A 15,380-nucleotide genomic window follows, 5' to 3' on the forward strand; every position below is an offset into this window, starting at 1 on the left:
CACATCAGAAGATCTCTTACAGAAAGGTACAGATAGCTGCAGATTTTTGGGAGGCTGTTGGGACTTGAATAGTTAGAAGTTAAGGGTCTCAGAACTGAAATGCACTTGCAGAGTGGTTTGGGTACCCAGGAGTGGAACTGCAGTAATGATGCGGGGCAGTATGAAGACACTTGAGTGTATAGGATCTATCCACAACAGACCAGTCAGTTGTTACAATCCTTCCTGCTACTTCCTTCATTTTGGCGTTATTCAAGGAAAACAACGCATACATAGCAAAAAATATCTGACACTCCCTTTCCTATGTTCCTGTATCTTTTCCTTCCATGCAGTATGAGCAAGAGATAGCAAAGTTGAAGGAGCGTCTGAAGGTGTCGAGCCGCCGATTGGAGGAGTATGAGAGGCGCCTTCTGGTGCAGGAGCAGCAAATGCAGAAGCTACTGATGGAATACAAGGTGAGGCTGGAGGACAGTGAAGAGAGACTTCGCAGGCAACAGGAAGAGAAGGACAGCCAGATGAAGAGCATAATCAGCAGGTGAGAGGACAGGGCTCTTTTAAGAGATTTGTGTGCAAAGCATGGCATCCCAACAGAGCTGACGATAGGGGCCCATAATTTTGCATGCAAGCAGCTTTTTTCCTCATTTATGCCCCATAACACCTCTGTGGGATTTGTATCATCCCTGTCCCAGATGGAAAAACTGAGACACAAACTAGTCCTTGATTGCATGGAAAGATGAGAGAAGGACCCAGCAGTACTGACTCAAATGTTTGCTGTACTCATTAGCTAATCCACACTATCTTGGAAAAGAAGTAGGATGGCCTCCTTCTCAAGTGCAAGCTCCTAACACTGGAATTAGCAGACCTCTCCTTGTTCAAAGCTGTTGAACTTTGGCTCTGTCTCATGGCAACAGTTGAATTTAACCAGCTAACATTAACAGAAGAGAAAATAGGTTGTCCTTGGTGCTGTAGAGTTTTTCCATTACAAAGGTAGTAGTAATGAGGAGCCACCTTGTCGTAAGTGCTCTGAAACTATACTAAGATTTTTCTGATTCCTTCCTCCTTCCTACATCCCAGACTCATGGCAGTCGAAGAAGAACTGAAGAAGGATCATGCTGAGATGCAAGCAGTCATAGATGCAAAGCAGAAAATTATTGATGCGCAGGTAAGTACTTCTGGGTCTCCAAGAATGAAACATTTTCTCTGGAAACTACTATTCCCTATCCTTGCAGCCAGTCCAGCTCCCATGACAGAAATTAGATACTTCTCCACCTTACAGTCTCATTCTGAAACCAGCTTCAACACATTCTTCTTGCCTATCTCATGGAGAGAATTCTGCTATTATCTAACAGATTTCAAAGCATTTAGCACTACTTTTAAAAACTTTCAAACCCACTGTGTTACTGGGTTAATATGGTCTTTTCAGATCATGCCTTACAGTAGGCAGACAAGGTTCTTTGTGTAAATATGATATCTTTTATTAGACCAACTCAAATAGTTAGAAAAATTCTTCTTAGCAAGCTTTCAGGCACATATACCCTTCATCTGACTGAGGAAGCATCTGCCTGGTTGGTGCTCTTCCTGGATGGAGTGATAAGGCAGCCAGAGGCCAGTATGTATGCAAGAAAGACAGTCAGTTAAAATGTAAATTGAGGTGGTCAGTAGGTAAGACAGATGAGTGTGTGGGGAGTAGGGGGAATGAATGTAGCTGTAATCAACAGATGGGAGACAGGAGAGTTGTGGGGAAGGAAATGAGACTAGCTGGTAAAAAGTGGAGGGTTTACCTGGGGAGTCAGATGTTAGACAGGTTATAATGTGTCATAAATCCAAAGTCTATATTTAGTCCCCTTTCATTCCCCCTCCACCCCCCCCCACACACACCTGTCTCTCACCTATAGACCACCTCAACTTACATTTTGACTGACTTTCTTACATATGTACTGGCCTCTGACTGCTTTACCACTCCATCCAGGAAGAGCACAGACCATATGCAGATGCTTCCTCAGCCTGATGAAGGGTGTTTGTACCCGAAAGCTTACTAAGAAGAATTTTTCCAACTATTTGAGTTGGTCTAATAAAAGATATCAGATTTACCTAAAGAACCCTATCTACCTATGTCCTTAGACCAACACTGCCTTACAGTAGGAGCATTTTGCTGGTATAGAAATAGCAAAGCTGCACTTTGTACCTATATAGTAAAACTGTCCCACCTGCACCCCCAACAAAACAAGCTATACTGGTTCTGTCAGTTTTGTCAGTGGATCAGTAAGAAAGAAGCAATCAATCTATGAAGCTATGCAGCAAGCTCTTGCAGTAGAGCACTGCCCAGTATGCTTCTAGTGCTTGGCATTTGACTTCAGCTGACTCTGTCTGTAGTCAGTCTTAGAGAAATGCCTGCTGTGCCACAAAATGCGAGCGCTTGCCTTGGCTGATGCAGGTTAGCTGTGGAACAAGTGGGTGATGCATGTAGATGTGCATAATGCAGTTCTGCTTCTCTGGTCTTTGGATGTACTGCTTGGAATTGGTTTGGCTTCCCTTCTTTATCTGTACTCATTCAGGAGAAATGTAGCTTACACAATAAAATATACAATTGGTTTGATCTCTGCCTGCTGCATCATGGTTGTGAGACTGTAATATTCCCCTTGCACTCAGAGCGTAGAAATCTTTCCTGCATCTGTGCTTTTTAATGGTTAATGTCACTTCCTGTTTATATTTTTTAAAGATGATACACATAACAGCAGTCTCCCAGGCAGTTTGAGAGTCATTTCATTTCACACAGGCTGGGAAGTGCTGGAGGTCTTAGCTGTAGTAGGGATTTATCTACAGGTTTACAGAAGATAATGCATTAAATTGAGCCAGCTATGCCATGTTAAAGGTGTGAGTGAGGGCATGGGTTAGCCATTTGTTGCCTTTCTGTATAGGCAACCATAACAAGACCTCTGAATTGTATGTGCTCTGTGTGGGCCCTTAGGGAAATCATGCAGTGAAAAGTGTCCGTTGAACACTTCATAGCATGTTCTTCAGGAGGTTGTTTTGAGATTTGGAAAAGTTTTAGACTTTGAGAAGAAACATTTATATTTGCTGTCCTTTTGCACATTTTCTTATAGCTACTCTTTCAGTGATGGAGGCCTTAACAGCTGGAGAGTTTGGATCTAAGCCATCGATTCTGAACAAATCACTTGAGTAAAATACCTTAGTCCTTGCATTGTTTTGCACTTTCAGATATTTAGTCCTGTGAGATAAGAACATCCTGCTGGAATTGCACTGTGCATAGTCCCATTTTAAAAGGATATGTCAGAATAGTGTAAGTCACCCTCTTGTGATGCAGCTGAGGTTGAAATCCTTTCCATGTGAACTGATGCTAGGGAGAGGTGAGTCTGGAAAATATAAGAGGCTCATCCTTCACCCAGATGGAGAATTGTTACTGTCAGTTTAAGGTGGGGATAGGAGGTGAACGAAATAGGCTGTGTTTTATACTTGAGTGTAGGCTCAGGATCTCACTCTTCCGAACTGATAGAGCTGAATCATGTCCAGAAGGCAGGCTGTTAGATTTCAGAGGAAATATGATGTATTTTCTGAGTATCCCCTGCCAACTGTCTCACAGTTATTCTTCTTAGAAGGGGCCATTTACTGGCTCTTATTTACTCAGCAGAAGGTTGCAATGATAAATGACCTGTAAAGTGGTGTGAACAGCCTTTATAGATAGTCTTTGAAGATAACAGAGACTCCCTTATAGACTGGGAACTTGCTTTGAGAATTCGGCTAAACATGATGTAGGAATGTGTGCTGGGCACAAAGGGTTTGGGACACTGTAATAAATCCATAGAAATTGATTTGCCGGGGCAGGCAGGGATTGACTTCAGATTCAGGATGATTGGTTATGCTTGTGCAGGGAGCTCCCGTTCATGTCTCTACACATCTGTACCAGTAGCTTCTCTTCCTCTGTGGCATACTATGAATGTTTCTGAAGCAATATGATGGAAACCAGAGAAGTCTGATTCCTTGGTGTTACCAGGTGGAGGAAAGGATTGTTGGTTAATGAAAACTTATAGTTTCATAGTTTGAAACTATGAAAACTTGATCCCTCATTGCTGAAGGGATGTAATGCTTCCAAAAGGAGGAATATATGTGTTTTGAGATCATCCCTAGCCATGCTGCAAGACACTTTTCATCGTAGTAAAATGAAGAAAAACATGTTTCCCTTTAGATCTAGTTGTTCTCTCTACCCAGAGCCCTCAACTCCCAAGTGTGGAAAGCTGGCCTTAATTCTGCTACTTTGCCTCCTGCTCACTGAGTCCTCAAGAGTTGGGGAGTGCTAAAGAAAGAGCTCAAATCAGGTTTGGAAGAGTGAGTTCAAGCTCACAGAACCCTTACTGACTAATCACTATGAGTAGCCATAATCCTTTCCGTTTGTTGATGTGCTTTAGTGACCATTGTGGAAGGCCTTATCTAGGCATTTGAGTGGAACGGGGACATGAGTGGGAGACTCAGGGCTCTGGTTGCCAAAAACACAACTATCTGAGGAAGCAGAGTTCCTTTGTAGAAAAAGGCCATCAAACTGATAGTTGGTTTTAAATTATGCATAGAAGGCAGATTATTCTCAGCACGTGATTTATTGGGAGGCCAGATATCTTTGTGTCTTGAAATCAGTGGAAGAGTAATTGATCCTAGCTTCTTGGCCTCATTTTGAAGGTGACAGTGAGTGCTAGGGAGTAGTGGTGACTTTGGCTTCTTGTGCTCAGTTACTTCACTACAGAATGCTTTGTAGGAATGACTTGCTTGTCCTGGGTTTTAGGACACGGCATCCATTATTAAGCTGTGCACAGTGATAGCCTCGTCGTTAAACTGAGTATGCACTTTTCTCAAATTGTTCCTGTATAATGTTAGTGAGTTGTGAATCCAAAGGCTCTTATCCATGCTTCCCAGACTGAGAAAAGAGAGGTCTGGATGTTGGTAACTTTCCCTGAGAACGGCGGAGCTATGGAGTGTGCTAGCTCTATTCCTATTGCAAGTGACGTCTCCGCTGTGTTAAATTACAGGTCATAAATGGGGATGAGATAATTCAAACAGGCAAGTAAACCCAATCAGTTCTCTAGCTGAGCAGTACCCAGCCCTGGCCAAGTGCACTGACCTCCTACACATTCCAGCTCCTACCACTCCCCACACTGAATTCATATATGTTAGAAATACATGTACCTGTTTGAATGGCATTTTCCTTTGAGCAAGGAGGGTGCATCTCCTGACCAAGCTCAGGCCTTCAAGATAAATTTTTCAGATGTAGGTGTTTAATTGCTCTATAACTTTAAGTATTGAACATGCTTAGTCAGCGCCAGGGAACACCCCAGCTTTCCATTTTTTACCTCTTTATATATCCAAATTCTCTGATCAGAAATTTTTAATTCTACAAATAAGGTAGGAGAGTGTCAGTCAGAAGAGGGTATAATGCCCCAAGAAATAGATCTCTGCTAAGGCCATGTATTTTTCTTCTTTTATTTTGGCATAGGAGGAAAGGCCAAGAGTTAGTCACAGATCCTTCCCTCTCCATTTTGACCAGGAATATGGGTATGATACAACCATATGGGTGGTTGTCCTGACCATGCACAAGGCTGTCACACACGCAACACTTAAACTCTGCTTTGCTTTGGGTTTCCCTGTCTTTATTTACCTGGGGAAGCCCCCTAGGAAGAGCAAACAGACTCCCTTTTTGCCTATGTACCATATAGCTGACATGCTGAGAACCAAACCACATGGGCCTGTAGTAGTACAGATGTCTCCTGAGCAATGTGTCTGAATTATCCCTTAATGTTTGTGCCTTGTGTACATCATTTTTCCTTCCTTTGGTTCTCAGTGGGTTGGGGTGGGTTGGAAAGAGCCCCTACATTCAGCTTAAAAAAAACAAACCATAAAACCTAGGTTTCCTCTTTAAAAAAGAATAACCAACCAGCTGGCAGCACTGAGAGCATGCTTACCTGCTGCAGGGCCTGTTGTTGCTTTGTACGGCTGCATTCTTAAAAGGTAAAGGACAGAACTACAAGCAAGCTACTTGTACCTGAAATCCCTTGGCTTGGATCCCCCAACCACAGCATCCCACTGCAGACAGTGCATTTTGGGTGTATTTTTCTATTTATTTAGTGCATTCACTTGTCCTTTAGTTTTTATTTTCTTCATAAAAGCGGAGGCTAGCACTTTCTGGGCCAGAAGAATTAAAAGCAGAATGACAGAACTTTTGATTTCTGTGGAGTCCTGGAGCAACTCTGAGCTGGAATGGGTCTAGGAGCAGTGTCTTTCAATGTTTGTTTCTTGTGTTTTTGTTAATGGCATTCCCCCTCACTCACCCACGTTTCCCTCTTACCCCTCACCCCAAATAACCCTTTAGTTTTAGCTTTTGGCTGCTTCTTTTCTATGTTGCTGCTGCATCCCTGCCCCTGCTGGTGACTGCAGGCTGTCATTATTTGCCATTTTAATTTCAGCCATCCTGTGAGTTCATTCTGTGTACTCTCCATGCAGTCTTCAGATGAAGACAGTGGCCCTCAGGTGCCACCTGCACTTTCTGCTACAAAATGAAACTTCCCAGCACTTATTTTTCTGGTGCCTGTTTCTGTTTTCCAAAGTTACCCCAAAAAACTCCCAAACAAACGAAGCCAAAAAGCTCTGCACCTTCATCTGTTTCAGGAGAGGGTGCTTTGGTGAAAATGCTGAAATGCAACCAAGTGGAATACTTATAAGTGTAATGCAGAGAAACTAGAGAGACCAAACTGGGGAGCAGTGCATCTGTGGTGAACTGGGGAAACAGTATTGCAAGAAAACAGAAAGAGGCAAAGACATCCCATTTTACTGGAGAATGTTGGTAATGTTGGCTCTGTCTAAAAAGCTTCTGAAGACTTGATCGCAGCCCTAGGCTATGAAAGTTCCTGACAAAGAAAAGGTTAAATAAGTGCTTTGCTGGGTAGAATGGCTCTGATATGTGGTGTTTTTGTTACAGGAGAAACGGATTGTGTCCCTGGACTCAGCCAACACTCGGCTGATGAGCGCCCTGACGCAGGTCAAGGAGCGCTACAGCATGCAGGTCCGCAATGGCATCTCCCCCACCAACCCCACCAAGCTTTCCATCACGGAGAATGGTGAATTCAAAAACAGCAGCTGCTAACCGGGTGGATGCTGCTGGTCATCTCCTCGGGGCAGAGCAGGAAGAAGCAGACTGAAGAAACCTGAATGCAGACCCCTGTTGATTTACAGAATGCTGCTAAAAGATAAACTGTCAAGTGGGGTAGAAAAGCCTACCTTTCAGACTAGGAGAATAGGGCTCCAAGGGCCAGGGCCCTCAGGATTGCTGTGTATATACGTAAGGAGCCTGTTCCAGGCTACGTGTACAGAGACCGCCGCTGTAATATACCAAAAGGAAGTGAATACTGTAGATTGTTTTTAATTATTGCAATTTTTATTATTGTTTTCCTCTTGTTGAAAGCACTGCAGTCCTCAGAGGGGGAGGAGGGGAATGTGTGTATGTGTGGTGTGGCAGAGAAAGAAAAAACAAGAGAGATGAGCAGTGGGTTATTCTGAAGCTGTACATATCAGGCTGACTGATGCAAGCACATGGAGTGAAGTGAAATACTAGTTAAATGAATGTATGAGATGCTCTGTTTTAACCCCCTCCTTCCCGGTCCTTATTTAACCAACTTCAAACTCCACACCCAGCTTCTTGCAAGAGGGTTGGATCCTGTTGGCTTCTGTCTGCTCTTGCTAGGATATGGACAAAAAGCTGTTTCAAAGTCTCTTTTGAAAGCTCTAGTTAGAAACTGGAGCAAGAAGCCTGTTTTTTTTTTAACACCTGCCCAAAGCCAGGCTTCCCGTCCAAGAGACAAAGGGAATTTGCGGTTTTAAAGGTAGGAATTTTTTTTTACCTAAATTATAGTAAGGTTTGACTTTTTTTTCCTTTTTTTTTTTTAAGAGTTTACAGAACTGTAAATACTTGTGTTTTCAAACTTTGGTCCAATTCCCAGCATATGTGCAGCCCATTGTCTCAGTGCAGTAGCACTCCAGATCAGTTACCCAAACTCCACCAGAAACAATCAGGTTAGTACTCCAGGGAAAGGGCTAACCAAAGGGCACTCATGCCCTGTGCAATAGATCTGTGAACACAGAGTGAAACTTTTCTAGTTTATTTTTGTACCTTTTTGTCTTGTTCAATTTCACTGTTCCATCCACAGGGTTATCAGATTTAGCTCCACCAAGATGGTTTCTGCATGTTTGTTAAAATTTCCATGCCCCAATGGAAATTGACTGTTATTATTTAAGTCCTGACTTTATCCACGTTTTCTCTAAGTGAATTTTAACTGAGCCCCCCCTGTAATGTTTGGTTTGTTTCTCACACAAGCAGACTTTTACAGGATGTACCTAAAATTAAATAATGAGCTCATTGTTGGGAGGAAGATAGTGACGTTTCACACACTGTAAAAGACCAACAGTAAGATCCGCAGTGTTGCCAGTTCTCATGGTTTTACTGAATATCTCTGTAATATTTGTTGAGTCTCATAAAGCCCCAGCTTCTGGAGTCAAGTGATGTATGAGAATCTCCCCTTCCACTTCATTAAAAAAAAATGTTTTTTAAAGCTCTTGTTAGTGTTGAAAAGCATGAGAATGTGAACCTTAAAGGTTTAAATAAGGAAGTAAATAAAGGGAACCCAAAGCTAGTTCAAATTAGAAATAGAGGCAAATACTTTTTTAACAGGGACCATTAGAACAAATCCAAGGAATGATAGGCACTGCCTTCTCTTGATGTCTTCAGGTCAAGACTAAATGCCTTTCTGGAATATATGCATCAAATTTGCTTTCCTGATTTACAGATATGCTTTAATCAAATCAAAGGTAGTAGGCTCAATGCAGATGATAATTGGGTGAAAGGTGGTGGCCTGTTACAAAGAGGTCAGGCTAGATTATCTCAAGTCATTTCTTCTTGCCTATAAACTCTGATGGCACATTGCGATAAGCGGGAACGTGTGTTCCCTGGGGACAACTAGCTGTGGCACATATTTGTGCCACAGCTAGTTGTCCCCAGGGAACATGCCAACATGCACATTCTGGTGTGTGGCAAGCTGTCCTGGGTGGGGCAGGAGAGGCTGGTGTCCACACCTGGGCTGGCCCCAGCACCCTTTTCTGGGGCCCTCCCAAGGCTCCAGCAGCAGTAATCCAGGCACGCAGAGCCTGGATGGCAGCCGAAGTATGGCTCTGGGCAGCCAGGCTCTGGTTTGGGGAATGTACGCTGCTGCCATGTGCACCACCTTTTGACACCAGGATCTCCTGGTGCCAAAAAACCTGCTGTGCTGCAAATAAGCAGCACACTGAACACCTGCATGTGTGTCGCATGCGGCTTGCAGCACTGCAGACAGGTCCTGAGTGTGCAAAAATGTATCGTTTTAAATATCTTGGGATTTTTGAGTTGTTCTCATGACCTTTGGGTTATGCCTTTGAATGTCAGGGTTTGGCAATATGAATGAGTCAAATTCACTGTCTGTTGTTCAAGTCTGTTTGCTGTTTTGAAATGAATTTGCCTAGCCTTTTAGGCCAGTTTGTTGTGGAGCACGATATTTTAACTGTGTTACCTTGTTTATTGTGAGTTGAGATAATTCCATTAAACATATACACACACCTATATATCTATGTATATAACCAACTATGCACAAATACAGAAAGAGACCACATCTCCTGCACTGTAGGACATATAAGGAAAAGTGTATGAATATCTCTCAGCAGTTGGCAGTTACTTGAATTGAGAGATCGAAAACTCACCTGAAGTAAATAGGAATTTGTTCTTAAGGTTTTAATGTTCTTTTGGATCAAAGCTGCTTTCTCTTTTTGTTTCTCAGACATGATTTGTACCAAGGGTTAAGGAGCAAGGAGAGGGTCCGCCTAGCTTTCTTGAAGTGGCACAGCAACATTTTTGAAGTTTTATGCACTTCTGGGGCCACATACTGAAAATACTCAGTAGAAATTTAAAAAAGAACAAAATCACTTTCCTAATGAAGTCTTCCAACTCTGGGTCATTCTGGCCCCTAATACCTTCTCCTTTGGTTAACTAACTGTGCCTTTCAATCCCTTCTTCTTTCCCTCTTCTTCCACATGTACCAAGACTATAGGCGCAGTATCAGTTGTGGATCAATTTGTCTAGTGTGAGTACTTCTCATTTTTATAAAATGCCACTGTCCATTAAAACCCCTTTTATCTTAGCATTTCTGTGTGGCTGCGGGCAGCTTTCATGCCTACCCCTTTATTATGTGGCTGCACTCACTTTCAGTGAAGCTAACAATAATTACCTCAGATTATATTCACCCAGCTGTGCTATGCAAAGTCTTTCCCAAAAGCAGCTCTGTAGCTGGGTGTGCGTTTTAATCATATGTTATGTAAAACATGGGAAGTGGATGATCTGTTACTCTGAGGTTTCTCCTAAATTAGCTGTTGAACACACTACCTAGGGATTACTTTCTGTGCATTACAAGAAATACGAGGAAAAAGAAATACATATGGAAATACAGGCTTCTACCAAAATATTCCAGCAGAGTTAGACTAATGCTGCTTAGAGAGAGGCATCTGCTCAGAGCTCACTGTAGCTTTGTGATAATCCACTAAAGGTCACTGGCTGAGCTGTGTGGTTAGACACTGAAGGCCTTTGGGAATCCACTTTGGCTTCTGCAGAGAAATGTAATAGGAACAGTTTCTTTTAGTGCATTTCCTAGGGTTGCTTTTAAATAAAGCAGGCCCTGCTTTCTAAAGGGGAAATCCTAGCTGCTGTAAGGTGATCACTTTACAATTGCAAGTGGCATGAATAACATAGATGGATAAATGCATATCCTCCTGTACATGCTTAAGCTGTCAGCCTGGATAAAGCAGATATTTAAGGGTCAGACCTGAAGCATCACCGTCACTGCTTGTCACTGTGCTGGTTTTAATCTCCCTGCTCTGAGATACAAAATGCTGGTCTCTCCCTCCATACAGCAGAAAATGTCTTTCTACCTGCAAGGGGGGCAAAAGTCAACAGTTTCACAATATTGTTAGGTCAAAGCTGAGAAACCATGAAGCACAGCATTAGGCTCCCATGTTCTGTGGGCAGGCATCGTTCCCAGTTTGTTACTCAGCAGATGTCTAGAAATTTGTTTTATCTCTCTGTGAAGCCTGTGGCATGTCAAATCACAAGCTTCTATTTTGTACAGTTTGATAGATGGTAGCAAGCAAAACCTCAGGAGCCATTTTAACATTACTGAGACAACAAAATACCTGGGCCCAGCCAGTCTTCAGTTTTCAGAGTAACAGCCACTGAGTTTCTGCAGGAATGAGAGGAGAAGTAAAACAAAATCTGATGAACTTCATAACCTGCTAGGGGTTTGGATAGTATGTATGCAGTTGCCTAAACTCAGCAGGTTGTGCAAAATGTCACCACAGGAGGCTGACCACCTCAATCTGAGGACACCTGAGACAATGTAGGAAGGATTTAGAGGTCTCTAATAGCCATCTCTTTTTATGCCCAACTTTGTGCCACTTCTCTGACTGTGCCTGTGTTAGGAGATGTCAAGGCAGGACTGCAAAGGGAAAAGGAAAGGAAGGATTTGTTTTCTAAGTCACTCTTACCCTGGAGCCATTCATTTCTTATTGAACAGTCCTTTAATTTCTATGCATGGTGCCTGCAATCTAATTCTTCAAGTCTCTACCCAAACCTGTAGATGTCAAGTACCTTTTCTTCACAATGTCTAATTCCCTTTTCTTCATCTGAGCTGTAAGTGGTGAGAGAGGAGGGTTTGCAATGTTCTTTGCTCAAAATTTACCACAATTACAAATAAGGCCTCAGGCAAATCACCTACATCTTTGTGGCCAGCCACTGCCTTTGTGGTTGGGCTGCTGTTTCTCTCTTTGCCTTAGCCAGAGACACAATGGAAAAACTGTATGCATCACTGTATGAAGGAGCTAGCCACAGGCTTAGGGCCTTGCCACTCTCTGGCCGTGCCCGTGACTACTGCTTTATGATGATCCCTTTAAAAAGGCAGATTAATTGAAAGGGACTTTCCTATGCTGACCGGTTGGGTTTCTGAATTTTAAATACAAGTTTTCAGCTCTGCAGTGTTGGAGTGAAGCCCCACGTTGCATGCTGCCAAATTGGGAATGTTTTATGAAGAGTTTGAGGAGGACAGAAGTAATTTCACTGGCAAGAGGTATGCAGTAAATACCTTGGGAGCAGAGGAGGAGCACATGGCGTAAATCTGGCCCCATGTATATACCTTTTTACAACCCAAGGAATTTGGGTCCTAAAGAAGGAAGAGGGGTAGAAGCTAAATTCAGTAAGCAGCTACAGTTTTCTCTTCAGTGTATAGAAATGGGTAGCCATAGATGTGTGTGTGTGTGTGTGTGTGTGTGTGTGTGTGTGTACATGTATGTAAACACACACAGCTGCATAGAACTGCGTGTTTCACAGCACTCCTCTTAGAAATGCTTTCTCTCTTCATAGAGAATCCAGAGTAGCGCTGAGAGAGCTGTGCATATTTCCTAGCCCCTGAATGTAGTGCCCAGAGTTTAGACATGCTCTATATTCAGGCATCCAGCCATCTCATAAATGATTTATTTATTTTCACATTCTATTGCTCGCTTAAACCACCGGCTTTTCACTTTGTCTGGAATCTCATTGGTTGTGCAGTGATTTAACAGTGGTATATGTTAGCGGTATTCATCTGCTAGGGTCACCAATGCCATGTATGTGTGAATCCTATACTAGTGTTATGGAAAGATGTCTGCATCACTCCTGGGGAACAATTCATGTCTTTGTCCAACTGATACATGTATATTTATATTACTAATTATCATTTACCAAGTAGGATATAATCTGGCCATTCACTGCTATCCACCTGAGTGTTTAACAGACTTAAAGGGTTAAAATTAGGTTGATGCATTTAGACATTTGCTTCCCTACATTAAATTAATTCCCATGAGAGAGAGCGTGTCATTACAAATCACTCCTGCCAGGAATCCTACCTGTAAAAATAGATTTTTCTGTCTCAAGGGCCTTAATGAGAGTGTTACTACACAGGACTATTTTACAATGATAGCTCTAAATAATTTATTTTTTATTTCAACAAAATACACGTTAAAAAGTACTAAAATTGTTTTTTTCAAAAACATATTTTTATGCTAGTAGCACTGGACTGTTTGGTCTCTGAGATCCATCTCTGCATTTCATTGCCTGGGTTCGTTTTAAAGAAGATTTATTTTTGTTCTGTGAATAATTTTTGAAGGTTCTTGTATATGTACAGATATAGATACATTTGAAGTCTTTTATTGATATTCCTACAAAGAATACAAATAAACTTTAACTTTAAAAAGCTTGGAGTTCATACATGTGGCACTGATTTAGTATCTTACTGCTGGAAGATTATACATGAGTTCTGAAACCTGAGCGGTGGAAGTAAATGTGCAAACTTGCACAGTATAACCTGACATCTGGCATGGTTTGTAGTGTGACTTCTTGAGTTACCCATGTGAACTGCTGCTTTTATGAGACATGGCAGGAACTAAGGTGGCCTGTGACAGAAAAAAATGACTCTGATCAAAAATTGGACTTGGAAGCTACAGCTGAGTGAGCAAATCCCGAACTGTGTGTCACTTGCATCTCTCCGCTGCTCACTGTTAGAGAGATGTGGCTGGCACTAGAACGCCACTCGCTGCTCCTGGTTTGGGATTTCAGTGCTGTGTGGCCTCCATTCAAAAGCTTATTCCACTTGCTCAGGTCTTCCTTGTCTAGTAACCTCTCCTTGCTTCTAAATCTTCTCAGCCGTGAGGAACTGTCCAGCTAAGCAATGTGGAGAGGAAGGGTGACACTCTGTGGTCGCATGGAGAAATGCTGTCTACTCACACAAGCTTTTTAATCATTTTCCTTTCTCAGAGTTAAAAGGCACTCAGTCTGAAATTGTATCTTTTAAAAAATGGATTCCCTTTCTTATATTACTAATAGCATTATAGGTCATGAGAATCAGATGTTAGCGATTCTGTTTACTTTGCATTCATTTGTGCATTTCTTGCACCTTGAACCATGAAAATAGCCTGCTCAGTTTTCCTTGTACATAGTTGGTTTGTAGTTGTGAAGTTCTAATGCACAAACACAAAGCAGTTTGCAAGGTGCAGGCACCCCAAAGAAATGTTCCTTCATAGGCTAACAAAATATTTGGCCATTGGTGATGCTTTATTTATTATTCCCCATATGTATAAATTAAGAGAATGAACAAAAACTACACAGTACAATCTTCCCCTCTTTTTGAATTTGTTTTATTTCCGTTGATGTGTAAGTTTTAAATTGACATTTTAGATGCGGGTTCTAGAGGCCTTGGAGCCTGCATAATGCACAGGCAACTACTTGATGCAACTTTACTTTTCTCTTTCCTCTCGCCACCCGGACCCTGTGTTGTTCTACACATCAGGTGTGCCTTAGCCTTATTTAGCCTGTAAGCTCTGTTGTAATATGACTGCATAGTACCCAAAACAATGGGATTTATGGGTATTGGAACAACACAAATAATTTTTTTTTAAAGTTTGATGGCTTGCCAGTACTTTTGACCCAAGATTTCTTTGTTTAAAAAATGGTAAATTTGTATTGAGAATTGTGTGTCCATGTCCTCCACAAGTCTTCCTTGAATCTTCCTGAACTTGCTAGATATGAGGTTTTTAGACCAGGTTTTGAAAGCAGTGATAATCAGAGAGCAAGACAGTGAAGAGAATGTGGGACAACAGGCAAGAAGGTTTTACTAAAAATAAATTATCAAACTAACCTGATAGCATCCTTTGAAAAGTGATTCCCTAGTGGAAGGGAATATAGCAGATCTCATCTCTCTCAATTTCAGTAAAAGATTTAATACGGTGCCACCTGGGAAATTTAATGAAACTGCAGAAGATGGAATTGGTTATAGGAATGTTAAGGTGTTGGTACACAGCTGGATAAGGGAGAAAGTGAGGGGCTGTATTCCAAGTAGAAGCATTAGGCTGGAAGGAGGTTACTAGTGAGCTCCTCAAGGGTCAATCTTTGGTCCAATCCTGATAGACTTACTAATGATCTTGGGACAAAAAGCAGCAGTGTGCTGATGCAATCTGCTGATCACTCCAATTCAGGAGGCAGTATCAAAATCGAAGAGGCTTATTCGGGTGTCATACATGTACAGGTGGAGTGGAGTAAGAGAAATGTGTGAAATTAAATAGAAGAAAACACGAAGTTGTACATGTGAGGACTAATAGGAGTCTTTTGCTATAAACTTGGAACTCACAATTCAGAAACTACTGAGATGAAAGGACCCAACAATCACAGAATGACTGTGCAGCACCAAGGAGATGTGGCTATGCAAAAGGCAAAATCCTAGAAAATC

The 15,380-nt window shown here is 42.0% G+C and overlaps 1 protein-coding gene across 8 annotated transcripts in view; it reads left to right on the top strand.

Annotated features, from left to right (window-relative positions):
- Positions 1–13,353, top strand: part of RASAL2 (RAS protein activator like 2) — a 286,489-nt gene extending 273,136 nt beyond the window's left edge. For all 8 annotated transcript variants that reach the window (XM_090047329.1, XM_090047330.1, XM_090047327.1 and 5 more), the window contains 3 exons: positions 330–532; positions 1,072–1,159; positions 6,977–13,353. In XM_090047329.1, coding sequence (XP_089903455.1) covers positions 330–532; positions 1,072–1,159; positions 6,977–7,141 — 456 coding nt within the window. In that variant the 3' untranslated portion in view covers positions 7,142–13,353. The remainder of the gene's footprint in view (positions 1–329; positions 533–1,071; positions 1,160–6,976) is intronic.
- Positions 13,354–15,380: the final 2,027 nt, after the last annotated feature.

The sequence above is a fragment of the Crocodylus siamensis genome, chromosome 5 (assembly GCF_052110815.1).
Source record: "Crocodylus siamensis isolate JL-2025a chromosome 5, ASM5211081v1, whole genome shotgun sequence".
NCBI classification, from domain to species: domain Eukaryota; kingdom Metazoa; phylum Chordata; order Crocodylia; family Crocodylidae; genus Crocodylus; species Crocodylus siamensis.